Genomic DNA, 23,776 nt, shown 5'->3' with positions numbered 1-23,776 from the left:
AAAAACGCATTTAACAATATGGGCGAGGGCGGCCGTAACCCTAACCCTAGCCGCCGGGCATTACCCGAGCGGCGGCGCCGCTGCGGTGCCCGCAGGCTCCGCGGTGCCCTGCGGCCACCGCAGTGTGCCGCGGCCGGAGTTTTAACGCCAGCGGGTGGGGGAAACAAAGGGAACGAGCGGGGGGAGAAGGGGGACGTGCGGGAGAGGGGAGGAGGAGCGGGTGGAGCTCCGCTCCCCGCCCTCCATCCCCAACAACAGGGCCTCGTTAAACATTAATCCGCCCAGCTCGTTTCCAATTAAAAATAACAACGCACAGTTCGTAAAAAACAAAATACGTTTAAGATTTCGTTTGAACACACAGTTCGATAATAAAAATAAATGTTTCCATTTAAACACAGTCCGAACTTCCAAAACAAAAACGCCCAAATGAACCGAATAAATTTTGGTTGAATATAAGTTTGATTTAGAAGAACTAGGTTTTGGTACCACATTTTCTTTGATAATTTTCATTCTCAAAACACAATGGGATTCCAAACCACCCAAACAGCATTAAGGAATAACAAAACCTCAGATAAATCTCCAGCCAAACTCAAAATGGCCAAACAAGGAACTATTTTATTTTGAAACCAAATGGTTAACCAGATCCTACCTGATCTCGCATTCCTGGCAAGATCTGCCGAAGAGTCCAAATCTCCAGCTCCCAAATCCTTCCTTCTCCATCCCAAAATCCTCCAATTTCATCTCCAAAATCTTTTTCAACCAAAAATTCTCCAAAAATGTCCCTCCTCCCATTTTCCCCAAATTTTGGGTTATATGGAAGAGTTGACCAAAAATTCTATTTTTGGGAATTAAAATTTTTATTTACAAATAATACTCAAAATTTAATTCTTTCTAACTATCACCACAAATTAACTTGCTTTCCAAAACCAAAATCGATTTTCCACATTTAACCAAATTTAATCTTTCTAATTTAATAATCCAACAGAATACAATTAATCTATTGCGATAAAATATAAAACTTTCTTTTCAACAGCATAAACAAAATGCATTAAATATTCAAGATCAGTCATTTAATCGAATTTACTCCCAATTAAAAACGAGCAATCCAATATCAACGAAAATCGCATAACGGAATTCTGATTAATCTAGTCCATTAATCTCTAAAGCACAAATACATATTTAATCAAGATAATTACTAAGGACTAATTAATCAATTTAACCATACACATCAAGCACGCAAATCGAGAAGGCCAACCAAACAGACGACTCGCAAACCCAAACAAGAAGGGGATTACCGACGACGACTGGCGATGCTCACTTGAGCACGACGAAGGTCAACTAGGGTCTTACGACCACCTAATCCAACTCTAAGGATTAAAAAGGTACACTCAAACCTGCAATCCAGGTGAAGAAGAACCTCGCACTCATACGGCGTTGTACCTGAAATCTCCTGCAACCAAGAGTCATACATGCATACATATATAATAACTTAATGAGAGCATTAGTCCGATACTAATATCACGAAATAGGAACACTGAATAACTTGCATACAGCTAGTGTGAAACCACATCAATAGCTATGCGTAAAATCAACATCTAACTTTAACATGATATTACGATAAACTAATCAAGATTAAACCAAGGTTAGAAATAGGTTAGGGTAGGGGTACTACATCTTCCACAGACCTCTGGGTATATAAGAAGGTGAGATATATCAAGGGAATTACTCTTTTGTACCATCAATTTGGTATATTGGGTAGTTTGGTATTGGGGATCTAGGTATATCAAAAGGCAAGGGTGATAAGGTTGGCGTGGTAAGGTTTCTTTTGGGTTTAATAATGCGAAAGTTATAACCTCAAAACATATGGAAGACTAAATTTGGATTTTTTGCAGATTCAGTCATCATGCCATGTAAGAGAGAGGGTCTGTGGACATACTGCATGTTAGTCTTAAGTACAAACACAGTCAAATGTGATTTTTGTGAGAGTGTATATTGCTTCAAATGTCACTTGATGGAGAGAAGACATGATATCATTCTCATTTATCAAATGTAATGGGCCTTTAGGGCAATTTTTGATGATAAAATTGCCTTAGGCAGGCCATTGGTTGCTCCAAATTAATCAAATTGGAGCGATCTCATGAATTTTAACTAAATACCAAATACATATTTTAACCTACTTCCTTAAGCATATATTCTCAAACTTCTCATCAATTTGTTTTCCTTGTTCAGAGGTGGAACAGATGGAAACACACTTCAAAGGATTAAAACCTGCTGTTGAATATCCAACATTCAAGCCCATTGGTTTTACAAACTGTGGCTTTCTTTCAAAGGTCAAGTCATTATTTTTATGCGTAAAAATGGCACCAGATCTTACACAGAGCAAATTGGTTTCTTCTTTTCTTTTTCTTTTATCGATCTATTTTCACCCTTTCAATCATTGTCTGTTGTGATTAAACACAACATACTAAATGTACAACTAATCCAACATTATCTGAACATGTAAAACTTTTTCTTTCAGGCAGGAGATCATACTAATGCATGGAACATTGAGATTTCCTAGACAGGTTTTGTCTTTTTATGTTAAAAATTTTCCTGTTTGGTATGAGCTATCCTTCTTGACCCATGATTCAAAGTAGAGACTATGGATGCTTTCATTTATGATTTATCTATCAGAATGGGAATAAAGCTCTCATCTTTTGGTTGCTTTCTGCTGGATCTAAAGCAGCAGCACCCTTTGTAATCAGTAAAATTCATTATTAGTTGTCATGTTTAAGAAAGGGTTTATGTACATTTATTATTAGTTTATGTAATTGTTCACCAAAGGATCTCTAAAAGGATTTATGCATGGGCACAAATCTAGGATGTTAAAGGGAACTAAAAGCAAATACTCTTAAGATTTTTTTTTTTATTATGCTTGTTTTGATACAGAATTCATGTTGGTTCCATACCTTGCATTTTTTCAGAGGAATGAGGTAACCAAGGAGGATTTTCTAAGGGCCACCAGGAATGTTGTTGGAGATCAAATGCTTGTGCAAGCAGTCCGCCAAATGCAGCAAAAGGTAAAAAGTGCTACAGCTTTTTTGATTTTTAATTTTACTTTTCAAGTAGAATGTCTTTATGGTAACTAAGAACCAACTTTTCTCTGGCTAAACCCAAGAACAGCATCAAGCTCAATCCCAGCCAGCACCAAGTTCACAAGCAAGCCAACTGCAACAGCAGCAGCGACAACAGCAACATGTGCAAGGCTCTTCTCAACAGTTCATGCCACAACAAAGCATTCATACACAGCAATTAAATGAACCACAGCCATTTCAGCAAGTTTCACCAGCTAATCTACAATCACAAACTCAAAGAACTTCTGATTATCAACCACATCCTCACAGTTCTGCACCAGCATCCCTGACAGCATCCCACTCATCTTCAGATAATAAGACCCAACAGTCGAGGCAATCAGGTGAGCAGCGCCCAGAGATTTCTAGTGTACATGGGAATCAAACTTCGACAATGAATCTGCATCAGGTCAAGCATGAGGTAGACAGAACTATGATTGGGTTCCCACTTTCAAATCAGCAACAACAACAGCATCTGCAGGGTCCTCCATCATCTTTTCCTATGTATGGGCGTCCGCCTGGAAATTATTCATCTCAGTCTTTTTCTTCATCACCAGGCATACCGTCAAGTGGGGTTAAGTCACTAGCTCAAGATTCACAAACAAAGCAAGTGATGCATCCTCAAGTTGGGGTCCAAGCCCAAGGAGGCCCACCCCAGTTGTCAAACATAAAGCATATGCCCAAGTATGATGTATCTAAACAAGCTAAGAGACGTGAAGATGATGAAAGACAGAAGATTCTGCAGAGCAGTGGCGCTTCTCACTTCTCTGGTCAACATCAACCAAGCGTCTGGGCAACATCATTAGACAAAGAGAAAGCAGTAAACACAGGGATATTACCATCATCTTCAGTTCACATAAAACAAGAAATTAATGAAAATTCCGATCAGCAGCATAATCTTCAAACTCTTCAGCCAATGAAAGATAACTTATCAACAATTAAAAGTGTTCCTATTGATCATGGGCAGTCCTTGATACTGACAAAAACTGAAAGTGTCGAGCATCAGAGCATCAAAACCAGTGGCATTTCCTCAGGGAATCATCCTTTGGGTTCCACTGGTTTACATTCTGATCATTTAATGCAGGTATTATGATGAAAGAATGATAGGTAGACTTCAGGGTTCCAATCATATAGACACTAGACCATTAACATTACTACAATTTTGCAGCATTGAAATGAAGATTTGTGAAATAGGTGCAACACAATTGAAATTCCTTACAAAAGAGAACTGTTGCTTCCTAATTACTGAACTGAACTATGATAGTGAAAACAAGAATCATCCAACTTTTGCTTCGTTGGTTGGCTTAATTGGTCAGATATTTTTCCTTGCTAATCATATGGGAGAATCATAGATACACCTTCATTAAGCAGTTACATTATTATAAGTTTCCATCACCACTTGTCGTGGCCATTATATATGGAGTTAAAAAAGTTGCCATAAACTAAAACATGGTCTAATATTTAGAATAGTTGCATCTTGCTGTCAATTACGAGACTCAAAGTGGTCTAATGCATATATTTTTATTAATTCTAAAATAGAGGGATAAAAAATTTATTCATCAGAAACAATCAGTACAAAGCAGAAAAGTTCATCCAAACCCACCAATGGGCCACAAACCAGCAAAAAATACAACCAACCAATTAAAGTCCAATAAATCTCCAAAGAACCTCTCATGTCGTCCATGACTAAATTTTCTAACAATTGAGAATACTCTGTAAGGTTAAAATTTCCCCAGTCCTCAACACTCCACATCTCCATTTGCTTAGAAGCACATTTCACCAATCAATCTGCCACCCCATTCCATTCCCGAGGTATGTGACAAAAAGTGACAGAGTCCAAAGAGTCACCAAAATTAGATATTTGTTTGGTCTCCAAGGCCATTTGCCAATTTTCTCCATACCATTTGAATAAGATTCACAAATGATCTTTCTTCAACCGAGAGCACAACCCCTTTTCAAAGCAAAAAGGGTAGATAAGGCTTCAATAAAGTTATTGGTTTGTATCCCTTTATACACTGAGAAAAACCCTCGAACTATCCACCAATCCCAACATGTTCAAGAATTCCTTTGGAAGACCCATTATTGTTGATTTTTCAACACTCCATGAGGAGGGGCTGACCAACAACCATCCCGTTGAATATTTCTTTTTACATGCCTACCCAACTTAGGCACAACGAAACACCTATCACAGTTAACTAGACCCAATGTTTGAACAACCCTCATATCTCCTAGATCCAAAGGAAATAGACAAATCACATTTTACTATTAAGGTCTCCTAAAGAACACTAACGACTCTTAGCCAGAGTTGACTACCTTTTATTTTCTTATCTTGGAATATTTTGGGGTTTCTCTCTAGCCATAGTTTCCAAATGATCAAGATGGGGTCAATACTCTAGGCAATTTGAAGAAATGAAGTCTTCGTCGGAGGATTCCCTAGAGGACTCTAGAATTCACCCAAATATGAGTCATGAATACAAGCCTGATTTCTAGCCCCCCATCAAGAATGCCAAATCTCCCTAGAGAAGGGGTACTGAAAGAATAAATGTGGGGATCATTCCTCGTCGTTATTGCACATAACACATAAAGGACCTTGAAATCCTCTTTTTTTGTAAGTTCTCCCAAGTGAGGCATTTGTTTAATACAACCAACTACAATTTTTTTTACATTTAAGCCAAAAGGATCTGTTCCATACCTATTTCCACCAAGAAATACCAATTCTCCCATAAGTCTTCCTATCCAACTTATGACACCCTGAGCCAATTGAGAATTTGCGCTTTGGATCAGGGCCCCAAGCAAGAACATCTTTCCTCATTAAAGAATTGCAAACTCTACCTACCAAAATATTGGCCAACTCTTGACAATCTGCCACCGAGTCCTTAAGTGGCCACTCTTGAGGGTCTTTTCCATTTGAACACCTTCACTTGACCATGATCTTGGGAAGATTTGAAACCCTCAACTCTACACCAACCGGCTTTAAGAAAACTTTTATCTAGAGACTATAAGTGAGGGAACATTGACATGATAGGAGGGTGTCCATCCCAAGAATCAAACTAGAATAGAGCCTCTAAGCCTTCATTACAAATCCATAATAATTCGTGTTTAATTAGTTTGGCTCCCTTTTCAAGAGTGCCCCAAATTGTAGAACTTTTGCCCAAGTGGATAGTGCGAGGAGCATCATTACTCTCAACCCCTCTTAAATATTTTGAAGTAAGGATCCTAGTCTAGGCTTGATCCTAATTAATACAACACCTCCAATAAAGCTTGGCTACCAAAACCTAACCACTAAGACTTGCATGTTGAAGACCTAGACTACCTTCCTGCTTCGGCCTACAAACAAAGCCCCATTTGACCAAACTCCACTTCTTCAAAAGCAGGTTACTCGCCCATAAGAATTGCCAAGAGAGCATCTCAAAGTCTTTAATAAAGCTTGACAGGGTTATTAGCACAAAACATTTGTATACGGGGAGGGTTTGAACCACTGACTTCAACAAAGTCACCCTCCCAATAGTCGAGAGCCACTTGCAACTCTAATGATAAACTCACTTGCGAAACTTATTTAAAGCATCCTGCCAGAACCCTTCAGGCAAAGAGACCACAACAAGAGAGGGCAGATAGACCACAACAAGAGGAATACCAAGATAGACAAAAGGAAGGGAGCCAATTTTGAATTTGAGAATATGAGCAATTATGGATTGGATGAACTTCAGAGTATTAAAGAAAAATATGGAGGACTTGTCCTCATTAATCTTTTGCCCAAAGGCCACCAAATAGATATTCAAAGCCTTTCTTAATTTAGTAGCCTTATCAACTCTGGCCAAACCCATCAAATCAATGTCATCAACAAACTATAAATAGGAGTAAGGAGGCAGACTATTACCCCAACTCCATCCCTGGATTAAACCTTGCCTCACCCAAGATTTAATAAACCTCCCTAAACCTTTCGCCATTAAGATAAACAAGTAGGGAGAAAGGGGATCACCTTGCTGGAGGCCTTTAGAAGCACCAAAAAGCTCATAGCATTCGCCATTGATAAGAACTGAGAAAGAAGAAGAGGTTACACAGCTCATGACCCACTCAATCCAATCCCTACCAAACCCAAAGTCAGCCAAAACCTTATAAAGGAAAGCCCATTTAACACGGTCATAAGCTTTGGCCATGCCTAGTTTGATGAACATTGCTTTCTCTTTAGAGGTACATGGTCATAAGCTTTGGCCATGTCTAGTTTGATGAACATTGCTTTCTCTTTAGAGGTTGTCATGGAATGAACAATGAACAACTTCAGTGCAACAATAATCCCATCTAGAATCTGTCTACCAACAACAAAGTGACCTTGCTTCTCAGAAATTAAACTGCTAAGCCACCACTTGAGCCGTTCAACTATCAACTGGGTAATAATATTGTGGACCACATTGCATAGGGATATTGGTCTAAAAAGTTCCAAAGAATTAGCTCCTCTTTTCGGGATGAGAGCAAGAAAAGTAGCATTCTTGGCTCTTAATGTTGCTTGTTCCTTTGAGATTCTTGCACTACCTCTAGAAGATCAAGCTTGATAATCTCTCAAAATTCCTGATAAAATTCTATAGGAAACCCATTTCGACCTGAGGCTTTTCCCTTCATTTGAAACACAATCTCCTCCAATTCAGCCAAAGAAATAGGTCTGATTAAGTAGTCATTCATCTCATTAGAGACCAGAGAAGGAGTACATTTCAAAATGAGATTTTCTTCCTCTCTAGTAGGGGGAGAGTCTTCAATAAACAAAGAGGAGTAAAACTGCAGAGTCTCATGCCGAATCGCATTGAATGATGAAAGTTAGTTCCCTTAGAGGATTAGAGAGAGGAAATGAGATTCCCATGTTGTCTATCTTTGATAGAGTTGTTAAGAAAAGCTGCGTTCTTATCACCTTCCATGAGCCATTAGATACGTGTCTTTTTTCTTTCAAAATATTTCTTTGCGTAACTCCCATTCTTCCAGTTCCTTCACAACACCAGCCTCCATAGTACGGTTTTCCTTAGTTAAACCATGCTCTCAAATCTGATGAGTTAAGGCATCCAAGCGGGTCTGCTTAGACACTTTAGCCATGAAGATGTTACCAAAGCATTGCATATTCCATCTTTTTAGCATATATTTGACAAATTAAAGTCTCTTAGCAAAGGAGTACATAGACATGCCATAAGCGAGCTTTCCCTTATGCCACCATTTCGACATATGTTCCTGAAGAGAAGAATCTGGAAGCCACATAAGTTGGAAATTGATGGATGGCTTTTTTGAGAATCTAAAAAAGTTTGCAGAGAATTTGATCAGCCAATGATCAAAACCCCTCCAATCTAGGATCTCAGAATAGGTTGTCCAACTGTCCCCAACCCAAAAGCTAGATACAAGAAATGTGTCTAACCTTTCAGAGATAGCCTCTTCACCACATCTCCTATTGCTCCTAGTAAACCTGCCATTATTGGGTTTAATATCCACCAGATTCAGGAAGTCTATATTCTCCCTTAGAAGATTGGAAGAGAGTTCCAGCCAGATTGTAACTCCCCTCTTCTCTTCCAGACAAGTGACAACATTAAAATCCCTTACAAGAATCCAAGGAAGAAAAGAGGCAAGGGATCAAACGTATCTAACATGAGACTAAAACAAGGATTTGCCTAAAATATCACTTGGAGTGTAATGATTGGAAAGGAGGATAACTTCACCTCATTCCAAAATCGAGGATAACTTGGGCTAATTTTTGTCCAACATTTGTTGTGATGAGCCTATTTTTTGCCAAGTAAAAGAGTGATCATTTGCAATATGTCATTTCTCCAAAACTTGAGTGGGAGTTGCAGAAGCCGCACCTAGACAGGAACCCTAGAAGGAAGCTCCTTCATAGAGTTAAAGTCCATGTGCCATGGTTTGAGAAAAAGGCCAACTTAGTTCTAAAAGTAAGGCCCTCCCTCAAATGCTATATTCCTATTCGCCAGGCATGAAACAACAACTGTAAAATAGTTCTTGGTAGTCAGCATTATCTCCATATCTCCCTTAGGGTTCCAGGTCCTTCGAGCCAACAATTCTATAAATTGCAATGAGACTCGAATCCCCATGAACTTGCATTTTGATGTGTGATTGCTCATATAATTAACGTCCTCCAAGACAGATTCTAGCTGAATAATCAAGGATGGGCGATCTTGACTTTTTTCCAAACATCCATTCACCTTTCTAATTTTGGACACTCTTCCAAGAAGAGCCTTCGCTGTTTAATCCTTGATCAAACGATCCTGTGTCCTTGAATGCAAAGAGGAAGAGGGTTCCATTTTGGATACCATGTTGTTTGCACTCATTGAATAATGCACTAATATTGGCAAGTTATAGTGGATTTTAGATTTCATAGAAAAGGGCAGAAAAACACAAATGTTCATATGTAACCATCAACGTACACGCCATTTATTGAAAATTTGCCAATGTGGAACTTCTTAAACCTCCTTACACATGGCTTGCTTCTTATTTTATTCTTCTTGACCGTCTTTGTGAAGTCAAAGGAGTTATGTGTTCTACACTTGTTTAGTGATGCATGGGCAGCTTGGAGATAATCTACATTAGGTACTTAAGTTGAGGTGAGAGGTATGATCCTTGATGACCATTTTAGGTTGATGTTAAAGTTGTTGTGGACTTTATTAAGCCCATATGTGAGGTGATCAAATTTGCAGATTTAGACAATGCATGTTTGGGAGAAGTTTATGAAGCAATAGATTACATGTGTGAAAGACTCAAGAAGATAACGGATGCAAAAAACCTTTCTCTATATCTTTTGATAGAGGAAAAGTTACATGGAAGATGAAATGAAGTTAACACACCTCTTCTTTGTGCACCTATGCCTTAAATCTTAAATGGTATAATATGCAAGTGACAAGTAAGAGGGCTCCATACGGGGATAGAGAGGTATTGAAGGGGTTTTGGGTTGCAATAAAAAAGATTTATGGACGAGGTGAGGATTTCAATTTTGAGGAGTCAATGGAATAATTTTCACGTGGGCATGGTGATTTTTCTTCCATGGAAGTTTTATGTGATATGAAAGCAAAGAAAGACCCTATAGATATCATTTGCAATTAGATTGCTCTCATAAGTAGCCATTACTTCATCTTGTGAGAGAAATTGGAGTACTTATGGTTTTATTCATTCACTAAACAGGAACCGATTGGGGTCAAGTAAAGCAGAGAACCCAGTGTACATTCATAGCTTACTTTGTTTTCTCTCATGTAGATCTTGGATACAATGAGGGTCTTTCAGCAAAATGGGACCAAATTTCACTTGATGGAGAAGTTGCAGCCATTGTGGTTGGAGTGATTGAAGCAAATGGCCTTACCGATTTATCCCCAGTTATTCTACCAACAAAGGAGCTTGAGTTGAGAGTGATGAGCATTTGGAGAGCATCATCGTCGAGGACATTGATATGGATGATCATGGCATAGAAGTGTAGATGATAGATTTCTGATTTTTGTTTTTTGTTTGCATATCAGCTTATCAATCTATCAAGATTTTTGAATTTCAATATTTAATCTCATCTAATATCAAATACATAGTGGATGTGAAATGTCATTTGTGTACTTAAATTGTTAGGTTAATGTTAAACTTTACCACTATTCTTGTTTTGAAAGTTCAATGCCATGATATTTTCAGATCTTCTATAAAATATTAAATTATCTTAAAATAATGTTGTCTCCAAGTATCCTTGTCTCCTATTTCAAAAAAATAGTCGTACGGGTAATAGTACCAATCTCTGATACCAGTATTAGTCTCCCGAACTAGTACCAGTACAGTGTACTTGTCCCCTAGCAACCTTGGTTTGTGCTGATTTTGAGCTTGCTGTACATGTACGTTAAGGATCTTCAACAAGTCTTGATTTGTTTAAAACAAATCTGTAGGCACCCCACTATTTGAAAAGACCAAATCAACTTGTTGGAGCATCACACACATTCAAGGCCTTGTAATGAGCACTACTCTCCCAGGTAGAGGAATTTGACCCATGCATTTTGCTTTTCTGAAACATAGCTCCTTAAATATCCATCTACCTATTTGTTAACTATTTCTGTCTGGTCATCTGTCAATGGGTGGTAGCTCGTGCTTGGAGTGAGTGCATTGCCCACTAATTGGAACAATTGCTGCCAAAATAGACTTAAAAATGTGCTTTCATGGTTACTTACACTTTTTTTTTGGCAGACTATGGTGTTAGAAAATTTCTTTGTAGAACAAATCTGGCACTCGTGCCTTGTAATCAACTACAATAGGGCAGAAATGTACATATTTTGTTAACCTATCCACCACCATCTAAATACAATCTCTAACTTGTGCCTTTGAAAGTCTTGTGGTAAAAGTCCATAGATATCCTCTCCCACTTTTGTTCAAGAATGGGTAAGTGTTGTGACCATTTCACACATCGCCCCATTAAAATGTGGACCCCCTCTTTTTTGCTTTTGTTTTGCCTGTTCTTCTCTCTGCTTTTAGGATTTTGAGTAAGTGAGTGAGTCGTCTGGAATAGGGTTAAGTCTTAGGAGTTGCCTTTTGATGTTTTCGAGCCGGGTCCAGTCTAATTTTGAAAGATTATTAAGCATCCTCCCTGAGATTGCAATTTTGAAATAGCCTGAGTCTGTCAGGAAGTTGAGTTTGTCTCAGGATCGGTCCAGTCAGGTTTTTCAAAAAAGGCAAATTCAAGTTAGGTCTAGGGGTTAGCATTTTAATGGAATTATTCATTTTGTCTGGGCAAATTCTAACCAAAATTTTGGAAGCAAGGTAACCGATTCCTGGACTTAAAAACGACCTAACCTTGCATGATGAAGTGATTTGAAGACCTAATTTTTGATATTTTGGCTTATAAGGGCAAAATCGCTCCTGTCCCTCTCTCAGGCACCAGGGCGAAATTAATATTTTATGCATCTTGGTTATTGACTTGTTTTATTTGTTTTGTGCAGGGTCGCCAGGAGATACAATCGAGCGGGAATTGAAGATTTTGAAGATTTTGAAGACTCAAAATGACAAGTTTTTTAAGTTCAAAGACAAGTTCACTCCTGTCCCTCACCCAGGGACCAAAGCGATTTTCCTCAAACACACCTTCTTGGACATTTTTTTTGATTTGGACTTTTGTTCATAACTTGCAAAATGATGGTATCTTCCCCAGCAAAGGAAATTCGAGATGATAATTATGAAGATTTGACCTTGAGGACCAAAATCGCTCCTGTCCCTCACTGAAGGACCAGAGCTTGTTTTTCAAAGTTGCACTGTCCTTGCAGGACCAAGACAATTTTTTGATTGGAAGAGATCAAGGAGGGCACGTTTTGTCCATTGAATATAATTTGAGTAACCAACTAGCAAGGAAATATGCTAAAATGACAAAAATCGCTCTTGTCCCTCACTGAAGGACCAGAGCTTGAATTCCAAGTTCGCCTTATCCTTGCAAGATTTAAATGATTTCGCGATTTGAGAAGGACAAGGAAAGTGCGTTTTGCTCATTGAATATAACTTGAATGGACCACAATGGAGAAAATCGATCCAAATTGGCTAGGGCGCTCTTGTCCCTCTCTCAGGGACCAAGGCGAATTTCAAAGGTAGCTCCTGTCCCTCTCCCAGGGACCAGAGCGATTTTCTCAAAAGACAAGTTTTCGGCAGAAGGTGCAAGCGCAAGTGAGGGCCATCCTTATCCTAGAAGCACAAGCGAAGGCAATCCTCACCCCAGAAGCGTAAGTGAAGGTAATCCTCATCCTAGAGGTGCGAAGAGGAAGGAAAGACCTGAGAAAAGAGAATCTTCCAAGAAGAAGCAAGAGGCCAATCGAGATCGCTCATCCGGCACATCTTCTCGACAGGAGAAGAGGACACTTGAAGTAGAGGAATCTATGGAATCAATGGTTCAGAATGATAAACATGATGGAGGATAGGCATCTCAACGTTCATCAAGTCAATCTCCCCAGGTCAATGAGCTACATGAAGACCAGAATGACGATGAAGCGACATCTCCTCTTCGGAAAGAAGAGCCATTGCCTAAAGAAATACAAGTTAGAGAGACAAGGTCCGCCATTCCAGATTGGTTGAAGGAGAGACTAACAAGGGTGATTGTGATCGAAGACGAAGATAATGTGATTGATTTAGAGAACCTTGTTGGAAATTCTCAGGAAGTAACAGAAAAGAAGGCGGCCACCAAAATATCCAAGATGATCAGAGATGAGACAGGGTCCAGGAAGTTGCAGATAGCTACACCGGCAGTGGACAAGTACGAGGGTGAAATCCTTGCAGAAGAATATGATGTAGAAACCGTTGAGCTTGGTCCACTCACCACCGAGCAGGCATTGGATGAGGCAACTGATTCATTTGAGGCACTTAAAGACAAGCTTAGAGGAGAAATGGAAAAGAATAGAAAACTTGAGAAAGAGGTCAGTGCTTGGAGAGGCTACATTAGCCACCTCAGTCAGCCTTTGGGACGTCAGGATCCAGCAGTATCTCCTGTGCAGGCACTTCCCCTTGAATCAGTTGGTGAAGCAGAGAAAGTTAAGAGCTTGGTCCAGCTTATGAGCTCTTGGATTGACAAATCCCATACAGTTGCCATTGAGTTTGCAACAAGAATGATGCAGACCATTCATCGGGCTATCCAGGTCCTTGAGATCATCCACAACCTAATGATAACAGTAGCCGCCTTTGCTCATACTAAAGATGTTATCATTCCTGTTCTTCAAGTAATCAGGCAAACACCAAGGAAGACCTTAGCACAAGAAAAGATAATGGATGGAGGAGCTCATAATTTACTCCAGTGGTCTACTTTACTCCAGATGAAGGAAGTTCTTTTCGAGGACACCAGCACCAAATGCAATCAAGTGGAGGAGGTCATCAATCCAATCCAGGACAAGGTGTTTGGGGTTTTATGTACTATTCTTGGTAGAAGGATCGAAGTTGAGACAGATGTGGATCTTCAAGAGTTGGAAGAAAGGGTCAAAGTCATCTTTTGCAAAGATGAGAATGTTATTACAGATGAGCAAAGAGATCAAATGTTTGCTACTATGCTCCTAATTGAGAAAATCAAGGAACTCGAACCTGAATGGGACGCAGCTCTTCTCAAGGCCTTTGATCAGATTATTCACTTGGAGGAACGAATGAGGAATCTTCCTGAGATTCCTATTGCTGAGATTGAGGGAATCGTGTCCAGATTCATTGCATATGCTAAAAAGGAGCATTGGAAAGGGAATAAGGTTCTAGAAGAGAGGTTGTTATAGATGACATGGCACCTTAATTATCATTGGTCTATGTTTCCTAGATTTTTGTGCCAAATTAAATATTTGGCTATGCATTTAATATTGTTCAGTAAAAAGGGAACTTTTGTAATAAAACCCTAATTAGGGTTTAGGTGTCAGAATCTCAGCCGTTGATCTTCTTTTGATCTGGGCCGTTCATTGTAATTGAGGATGCTATATATACCCTCACTCATTTTCATTTTGTCATTAGAAAATTAGAAATAGAGAGAGCAATAAGAAATAGTTAGAAGATTAGAGCTTTTGGAGGGAAGAAAGTTATTTTGTAGCAAGATTGAGTTTGAAGAAAGAATTTCAAACAATTGTTGTCTATTTTGACTTTGAGATCAATAAAATATTGAAATTATGGTGTTTTATTGCAATTCTCGTGGTTATCTTCATGGTTGTTTACTTTCTTGAATCATTCTCAGTCGAAGTAGCGTTTAAATTTGAAGGACTAAGTGTTGGGCTTGATTTTGGTGAGATTCACGTTCCAAACCACTAGCTTCTTACTGATTTGTAGGAACGCCTTGTGTGGTCAACTGGAGAGACTTGAATTACTTCAACCTTCAATCGTCATTGAGCTTTGGATATGTGCCTTTGTGGTAGTGTCCATGATCCTTGATGAATTGAAAAATCATTTGTTACCTTAGAAGATCACATCAATCTCAGTAGAGTTGTAATTCCTTGGCAATACTGAAATTGGTTGAATCTTGCCAAGTCTAGATACTGAAATTGGTTGAATCTTGCCAAGTCTAGCCTACATTAGGTCATTCATAGGATTAGATTAGAATTTATCCCTTGCAAACTCTACCCTTTGATCTTTTTGAGAACTTGTTAGTTTAGAGAAATCTTGTTCCTACAGCTCGGAGGACGTAAGGCCCCTTGATGAAACAGCATTCACAACGACCACTGGTGCTTATCCACACGTAGAGACCCTACATAAAAGAACATTGGAGTCACCCTGATTGATCCTTTCTTGCGATATCTTCAGCAATCAGAGACTTTATTCAAGAGAGGATAAGGTACCCTTGGGTATTTTATTCTGTGTATGATTGTGTACAAAATACACGTCAACAGTAAGGGCTGAAGCAAACCGGTTGGAAATGGCTGCTCTGTCTTGTTTAGTTGGCAAGAACATTCACATACATGTTTGAACACTTCTTTCATGGTTTTCCAAGAAAACTTTTTTTTATCTACTTATATGTCTCGTAGAATCTTTAATGTCATAATTGGGGAAAAAAATGAATTGCTTCTAGGATTTTCTTTTTTAACTTTCATTTGGGAGCCAAGAAGTTTCTTCCCTTACATTGAAAGTCCATTGCTCACCTTCAAATTTTCATCATTGAGTTTTTTGTTAAAAATATCATTGGAAAAACCATCTTTGGCATATTCAGCTATTAACAAGTCCTTGCAATCATTATTAAATTTTGGAAATGGAGCATATGCTTGGTATCCTAGAGAGTGCATTCACCACTACATTCTTTTTTCCTTTAGCATATTCAATTTCAACATTGTAAGCTTGGAGTGAGCTTACTCATTTTTGTTGGTGGTCATTAAGGTCTCAATGGCTTAGAAAGAATTTTAAATTGTTATGATCTATCTTCACGCTGAACTTGCCATACACTAGATATCGCTTGAATTTTGCCAAGGCATACATGATTGCAAGCTTTTCTTTATCATAAATGGAGAATCCTCTTTTTGGTTCCTTTAGCTTTCAACACTCAAAGGCTGCAGGCTGATTTTTTTGCATTGGCACTGCTCCAATCCCTTCTCTAGATATGTCACATTCAAGTACGAAAGGAAGTGAGGAATCTGGTACCGCAAGTACAGGCCAAGTACTCATTACTTCCTTAAGCCGCTCAAATACCCTTTTCTTTTCCAAGTGAACGGTCCTTTTTTGTTTAGATTAGTCAATGGGGCAGCCAATTGAGAGAATCCATGAACAAATCTTTTGTAGTAGTTGCCAAGACCTAAAAATCTCCTTAATTGTGTCAGCTTTTTAGGAAATGGCTAACTGATGATGACTTGGATCTTATGGTGAACCACACAAAACTCCATAAGCACTCGTAACATGTCCTAAGTACACAATTTCAGTCAATCAAAACACACATTTGGGCTCTTTGGCATGAAAGGATTTTTGTTTCAAAAGTCCAAGTACCTCATCCAAGTGTCTCAAATGTTCCTCCCATTTCTTGCTATATATCAAGATGTCATCAAAAAATACTAAAACAAATTTCTGGAGCTGTTTACTAAATGTGTGATTCATGGATGATTGAAAGGTGGCGGGAGTGTTGGTGAGACCAGAAGGCATGACCAGGAATTTAAAGCGTCTATAGTGACAATGGAAAACTAGTTTTGCTGCATCTTCACAGACTTGAAATTGATGATAATCAGATCTCAAGTCAATTTCAGAAAAATATAGTGATCCATGGAGTTCATCTAGTAGTTCATCAATTTGAGGAATCAAATGCTTGTTTTTGATAGTTCTCTTGTTCAAAGCCTTGTAATCGATGCAGATTCTCATTGTACCATCCTTTTTCCTCACCATGACTATTGGGGAAGCAAATAGACTGGAACTTGGTTTGATGTGCCCTACTGCCAACAATTTTTTGATTGCTTTCTCGATTTCTTCTTTGTGCATTTGCGGATGTCTGTATGGGGTAGTAATGACAGGCTTAGCTCTTGTCTCCAGCTCTATAATGTGCTAAAAACTACCGTTTGGTGGAAGCCCCAAGGGTATATCATTTAAGACCTTATTATACTGCTTTAGAATCGTCTAAATGTTTTCTGGATATGAATCTCTTTTAGGGGTTGATTTTGATGAGCTGATGAGGCAATTGAAAGCCTATGCAATTTAGTCTATATGAACAGATCTTTCCATTCTTTTTGTAGTGACGATCTTGGGTGTTCCATTAGAAATTCATTTGAGGACTACCTCCTCCTTGTTTGATGTAAATTTGAGTTCCATTGATTGGTAGTTTTGAGCGAACTCATGGAGTGATTGTAGCCATTGCACACCTGAAACCATATCTATTTCTCCCATGTTTACCACATAGAAGTCCTTATGTGTTTTGTGCCCCCCTCCCATGTAATACCAAGTTGTCTCGGCCTTCGTTTTCAGGGAATGGTATGTCCATCTGCTACAATGACATTGAAACCCCTTAACTCCTTTGTCCCAAGGTGCGGCCCCATTGTCTGTAAGAATGGTGATGCACTGTCCCAACAAGACCTCGTGAATTCTGAGTCTCATGAAAGTAAAACTAAAGTGCTATTGTTGGTTCCTCCAATATTTCAGGTTCAAGTTCTTTTGTGTTTCTTGGTTCAAGATCTTCAGTTTCAGGCTCATCATTGGAGGCAACCTTGATGCAATAGATTTGTCATTTCCCTAGACAGTGATGTCCAGGTGCCCATGGCTCATGACACAATGATTTCCTTCTCAATTCATGTATGGAATCTAAATCTTTTTTAGGTGGAGGAGTAGATCTCTACCCTTGTTTTCTAGTATTTCTTTTTTTTTTTTTTATTTAAAGGAGGTTCTCTAGGAATGAATTTTTTCCTTGGCGCTATTACGACTAACCTCTAAAATGCAGTCACATAGTCTTCTACTGATCCACGACTAGCTCTCTAAAATGAATTTTTTGATCATTCCTTTTGAACATGTCCAGCGGCTTCTTCCCAAATTATTTTAAGGTGGTGATAGAATTTTGTTCCTAAGTGATTATCCCATGATACCACCACTTGTGAGCCACCCCTTAGAGGGTAAGAGTGGCAAATCTGATAGCCTCATCTTCAACAATTGGGTTCAATGAAAAATAGGTATCAATCTTTTGCAACGGTGTTTAAGCCAAACATTTGCTGGACCCATCACAGGTAGGAATGGTTAATGTGCCAACTCAACTCTGTAAGTCTCAGAGAGCTTGATGTTGAGAGGTCTGTCTCCCCCTCTTCGAGCGTTCCTCATCTACAAATCACAATGATCCTTGAGGGACATATCCAGTGGGAACCTTGGATTGAGATTTTGATATTCCTCGCGTTAGATATTCATCATCTTTGTTGTTGGGAATTGCCATTCTTCTCCCTCTGGCTTTGGTTCTTCCCTTGGGAGGAGTTTGGATCTGAAGATTTTGGGGCTTGGAATAGGTGAAGTCAAGTTGTTAAGAACTTAAGAACCCTATTAATCAGTGATGGACTACCATCGCCATCATTGGCCTTGTTCTTATTGTTGTGATGTAGAGCAAGAATCAGGTTGGCTATGGAGTCTTTCATTGAATTTGCCACTGCTTCCTGGCTCTGCGTGAGCTGGACTGCAAATTCTCTCAAGGTCTCATCAGATGATTTTTTATTTCTATCACCCACCTTTCTGCTTCTGTATCTGAAGTCTAAGAATTCTACTTCTTTTCTCTTTCCAAATATCAGAGATCTGTGGCATTGTATAGCATGATCTCACCCTATAGGCTAGTAGAGTTACTGCTCTAATAACACTGTCATGACTGGTTTTAGATAATTTTGTAGCTGAATAAGAAAAACCTTAACAGATTTTGAAAACAATACATTGAATTCTGAAAGAACACTTTATTAGGAAATCTACTTATCTTATGATATGGAATTTTCTCTGAGTCTAGAAATAGTGTGAAGTTACAACTGATTCAATTCTTGCAAGTAAATGGGACAATCCTACCTCAACTCTGCTGCTGGTCTTACAAGAGGCTGACTACTAATATTGAACTGTGGCTGCAAAGTTGAATTGGAAGGTCCTGAAGTTGACTGTAACATGACTACTGTACTAAAGTTAAGAAATTCTGCTAACTGATACTGCTACGCTGGAAATAGGTAAGTGCTGAAGATTGATTTCTTAACTGAGACTCCTGAAATCCCCAAACAGAACTGGCTGAAACTATCGAACTGTTACTATGCTAAATGCTTTAAGTTTTGTGCAGTTCCCTAATTGGAACCATCGACTAGATGGCTGAGGTTTTTCATCCTTGGTCTCTGTATGAGTTGTCCAAGGCCTTCCATCCTTGTATCTCAAATAATCATTAGGGTTTTTGTCCTAGGACTGTGAATAAGTTGCTCAAATGTGGGCTTAAGGGAGAATATTTTGAATGCCTTTCTTTCTACCCGCTGCCAGTTTAAATAGGGTCACATGTTCCTAGGGTTGTGGCTTCCAGGGCAACCAACTCCTCAACTCATGTTTTGTAAATAAACAAAAACCCAGATCTTTTCTATTTGATGCAGCTACTTTTGGCCTTATCCAAGTTGAGTTGGCTAACTTTCTTTGTTTTTTTGTCTTTTTTTGTTTTTTGCTTTTATTTTTTTAATAACATAAGCAATGTTTTAAATGGGATATGACACCCTCTACAATACTGGAGTTGTGGCTTGTAGTGGACAATAGCAACAGCAGCAAATGTTTTCTTTTTGATAAATAGTGGGCTTGTACCAAAAGTAAATTAGTTTGGGCAGTTTTTCTTAGTTTTGTCTTTGGTGTTGAAGAAAATTTGGCACCTTCTCCCTGAAAAGAAAGGAAAGAGCAATCTCAGCATGGCTTGATGAAAAAGAAGTGGCATGCTTGCTTGAAGACGAAAAAAACAAAGAAATGATATATGGGTTTTTTAGATCCATGTGGGAATAGAAATAAATGTGCCTTCTACTCCTACACTATTGTCTAATGGTTTTTCACCTCAAATTTCACATCAGATTGACCTCTTGAAAACATTTATATCCTTCAAAGTGCACTTGGAAAACATCTCAAGGTTTTATTTTGATTTGAAGTTAAACACCGACCATTAAAAATCTTATAGTAGGAAGAAAAAAGGGCCTGAGAGGATGATTACAGAATTAAGTAAAAATATGATGCGAAGTGTGTTGTCAGCATCATTCTTTAATGTAAAGGGGAAGGATTTCCTCTCTGCCAATTTCTTGGACTTGGTAAGATGGCTGCTTCCACCATTCCTGAACATGCGTCCAAAAAGGGTAAAAGTTGTCTTTTCTCTTCAATTTCTCCTATACTCTTGAGCTGCATTCTTGTTCAATCTTACAAGGTAAATGCTACTACTCTTGTGATAACTAGTAACAAACACTTTCTATCACTTATCTTTCCATCGAGAATAAATCCCTGGCTTACCATCTCTTTGTTTCTGGATCATTCAAATACCCTACGCCAATCAACATGGTTAAGCTTGGTGGCCAATACATGCTTAATGATAAGCCTTCATAGTTCGAACCCAACCCTTCATCCCTTCATCCCTATAAAATTATAAAGCAACTTTAAACCTTTTGAGGATTTAGAAACTTATTCCTGCAGCTTGTCCAAGCTTAATGAAACAACCATTCACTTTTTTTTGGCGAAGATTAATGACACTCTCAATGGTCTCCCAAAGACAATTGAAAAATCCAAGTCTACTAGGTCCTATCATTAAAGCCATCAAGCAAAATTAGAGAGATATCATCAATAGCCTCAAAAAACAAGAGGAAGGCCTTTGTATTTTCCAACATTGTTACGTAAGAATGGTAAATTGCATGGGGACTATCATACATATTTTTAGTGCTGAAAGTATGAAAAGATATGGTGCTGCAATTACTCAACAATTCCAGAAAATTCTAAATTCCAAAAGAGTTCTAGGTTTATAATCTCAAAACATTTAACTACCTGAAGACGTTTAAGTTCAATGTATTAAAGTAATATTGTTATATTGCTATAATGGTCATTTAGTCTTTTAGTTAGTTTAATAAGTCTCCTTTTCATGCTTTAGTTCATGATTGTTTCTGTTTTAGAAACAACGTTTGTAATCTCTATTTAAGGAGTCTTCAGCTTCTTTGTTAAAATCGAACGATCAATTATCATTTCATGGTATCGGAGCTCAAGAGTTTTTTGGCGATTTTTTATATAAAAATTCTTGGTCTTTACCTAGAGATTATGAGGAAATTTCTGGAAGTTTTTTGCTCGACTTTTTAAAATATAAAATCGAGGGTTTCTGATTTTGGCAGATTTCTTTAATATTATTTGTGGACAATTTCTTGGAAATTTTGTGGCATTTCAAGAGGTTTTCAAAGATTTTTTTGGTAAATTTTTGTTTAGTAAAGATTCAAGGGTTGCCTGGATTTTTTTTCCGGAAGTTTTTAAAACAATTTTTTAATAAAAAATGTGGGCTTCTTCTTTGAAATTGCAGATATGTTTGAGGTGGAAAATCATAAGCTTTTGAAGAGAAAAATTGTGGGTTTTTTGTTTTCCACGGCTAGGGTTTCAACACTCGAAGATTTCCAATTTTTGGCGATACGAAGGTTTTTTTACCATTTTTCCACCAAACGAAGGTTTTTGCCGATTTTTTCACTAAACCGTGTGTGAATATTGTTGTTGTATAGCATCGGTCGGATCCTACAGGGCCGACTTGTCATCGAATACGTGAATGGCCTAATCGGCCTTAGACATTTATATGATTCAATCTATTATACATATGATGCCGACTTTCTACATTTATATTTGCAAATTGGATAACACGTTTTGTTAAAGAAAAATGTAACTGCTTGTTAAGTTCGCCACCCTTGGGAAAATCATGTTGTTTGCAATAAACCCGACCCTTGATGAAGACGTGTTATTTGGCATTGACTCGATCCTTGGAGAAGACGTGATGATTGGAGAAGAGCTGACTTTTGGTAGAAGTCGTGTTGCTTGGAGACACCCACGTATGGGTATATAGATGGGTTTCCTCTCTCTCCACAAGGCATCGAAGATAACATCTTTCAGTAAATTGAATATAATATACATCAGCAGATTGACATCCTCCAGCAGATCGATTCCTCCTTCAGCAGATCGAAAACATTACATATCAGCAGATCGAACATATAAGGCAGACTGAAGATTATATATCATTCTTTGGCAGTTCGGACTGCATATACTGCATATCATTCTTTGGCAGTTCGGACTGCATATACAGCGATTTAATCATATAGCTTCAAAGTGTGAAATGATTTTGTAAAGACATCTTGCTATCTTATCTAATATAGTAAAAGACATTTGTTGTTGGGTTTTTCACCTTCAAGTTGGAAGGTTTTCCCAGGGTATATGCTGTGCAATTGTGTTTGAATTATCTCACATCCGAAATTTTATAATCTGATCATTAAACTTAACAAATATATATATATATATAGGTAAGGGTGGCCAACAATACATATGTCAGCCTAAAACCTTACAAGCAACCTGCATATTTACAAGTAGGTTCCACACATGTGGGGCGCTTCACTCTAAGGGTACACATGTCAAGCTCCAAGGTGATGTCGTACACAATAAAGTCTCCAATGCAATGGCACTCCACAAGATGTGTCCATAGCATCGCATCGAGGGTTTGACAATTTTTCTACAAAATCGTGGCGGTCTTACAACAACATTCGTTTGACTTTTTTGGACAAAATTGTAGGTTTTAGGTTTTTCAACTTTTTTGCCATTTTTTATCAACAAAAATTGATTTTTTTTGAGCTATCTCGATTTTCGCGTCTTTGGATAGTTGGAGGGATGACTTCGTTACCCAACATCATGTTGGAAGGCAGCTAGAGATTCAATGACATAGTTGGCATTGGAGGTCATGGGTTGTATCAGCTGATTGTAAAATTTCGGGACAAATGTTGTAGTTAGTAGAATGACCACTAAGGGAGGGTATTAAAGTAATATTGTTATATTGCTATAATGGTCATTTAGTCTTTTAATTGGTTTAGTCTTTTTTTTGCTTTAGTTCACGATTGTTTCTGTTTTAGAAACATCGTTTGCGATCTCTATTTAAGGAGTCTTTAGCTCCTTTGTTAAAATCAAACAATCAATAATCACTTCAAAACAAAGCTGCCAACTTGGTTGAACAATGTTATGCATAACCTAGGAGTCCAAATGAGGAAGCTTTGGGATGGTTTGGAGCAACACAAAGTGTATGCCAACACAATCTCATTTTGGAAATTGCCATTGCAACATCACTAGGAAAATTCGATGTAGCTAAAGAGCTCTCGTTGTGACCATATCTACTTTCATTTCATATCAAATGCTCTATGTTTGTTTTGTAACACTAGAATGAAAAACATATATTGCTAGTCTTTTGTTTAGCAAAATGTCGTCTTGTGCTAAACTTTCTCTGTTGTAACGAATTTTGGGTATTTTTTCCTCGATACTTTGTACCCTTTATTACAAATCATAATGCTTGATTAAGGAGTTTTCTTTCTTCCCAATTTTTTTTGATTGATGAATGATGGGTAGAGCCCATTCTTGTTATATTAAAATAGAGATATCATAGAAATCAGAGACGGAATTTACAAAGATGTAAATGTAATTGTTACGTAAATGGCCTTACTACTAGCATATTTTGCAGTGTTCCAAGAGTGTTGGGGACGGGGGGACCAAGGGCCTAAGATTGGGGATGGCGGGGGGTGGCGGGGTGGTGGTGCTCA

At 38.3% G+C, this 23,776-nt stretch overlaps 1 protein-coding gene across 8 annotated transcripts in view; it reads left to right on the top strand.

The window, feature by feature from the left end:
* LOC131067681 (transcription initiation factor TFIID subunit 4b) overlaps positions 1-23,776 on the top strand; it is a 76,057-nt gene that overhangs the window by 36,957 nt on the left and 15,324 nt on the right. For 7 of the 8 annotated variants that reach the window (XM_058002797.2, XM_058002794.2, XM_058002795.2 and 4 more), the window contains 2 exons: positions 2,964-3,059; positions 3,163-4,194. In XM_058002797.2, coding sequence (XP_057858780.1) covers positions 2,964-3,059; positions 3,163-4,194 — 1,128 coding nt within the window. The remainder of the gene's footprint in view (positions 1-2,963; positions 3,060-3,162; positions 4,195-23,776) is intronic. The other variant, XM_058002800.2, reaches the window with a different exon arrangement.

The sequence above is a fragment of the Cryptomeria japonica genome, chromosome 8, assembly GCF_030272615.1.
Source record: "Cryptomeria japonica chromosome 8, Sugi_1.0, whole genome shotgun sequence".
NCBI lineage: Eukaryota > Viridiplantae > Streptophyta > Pinopsida > Cupressales > Cupressaceae > Cryptomeria > Cryptomeria japonica.
Note: the sequence above shows the minus strand (reverse complement) of the source record. Positions and strands in the feature narration are given on the sequence as shown.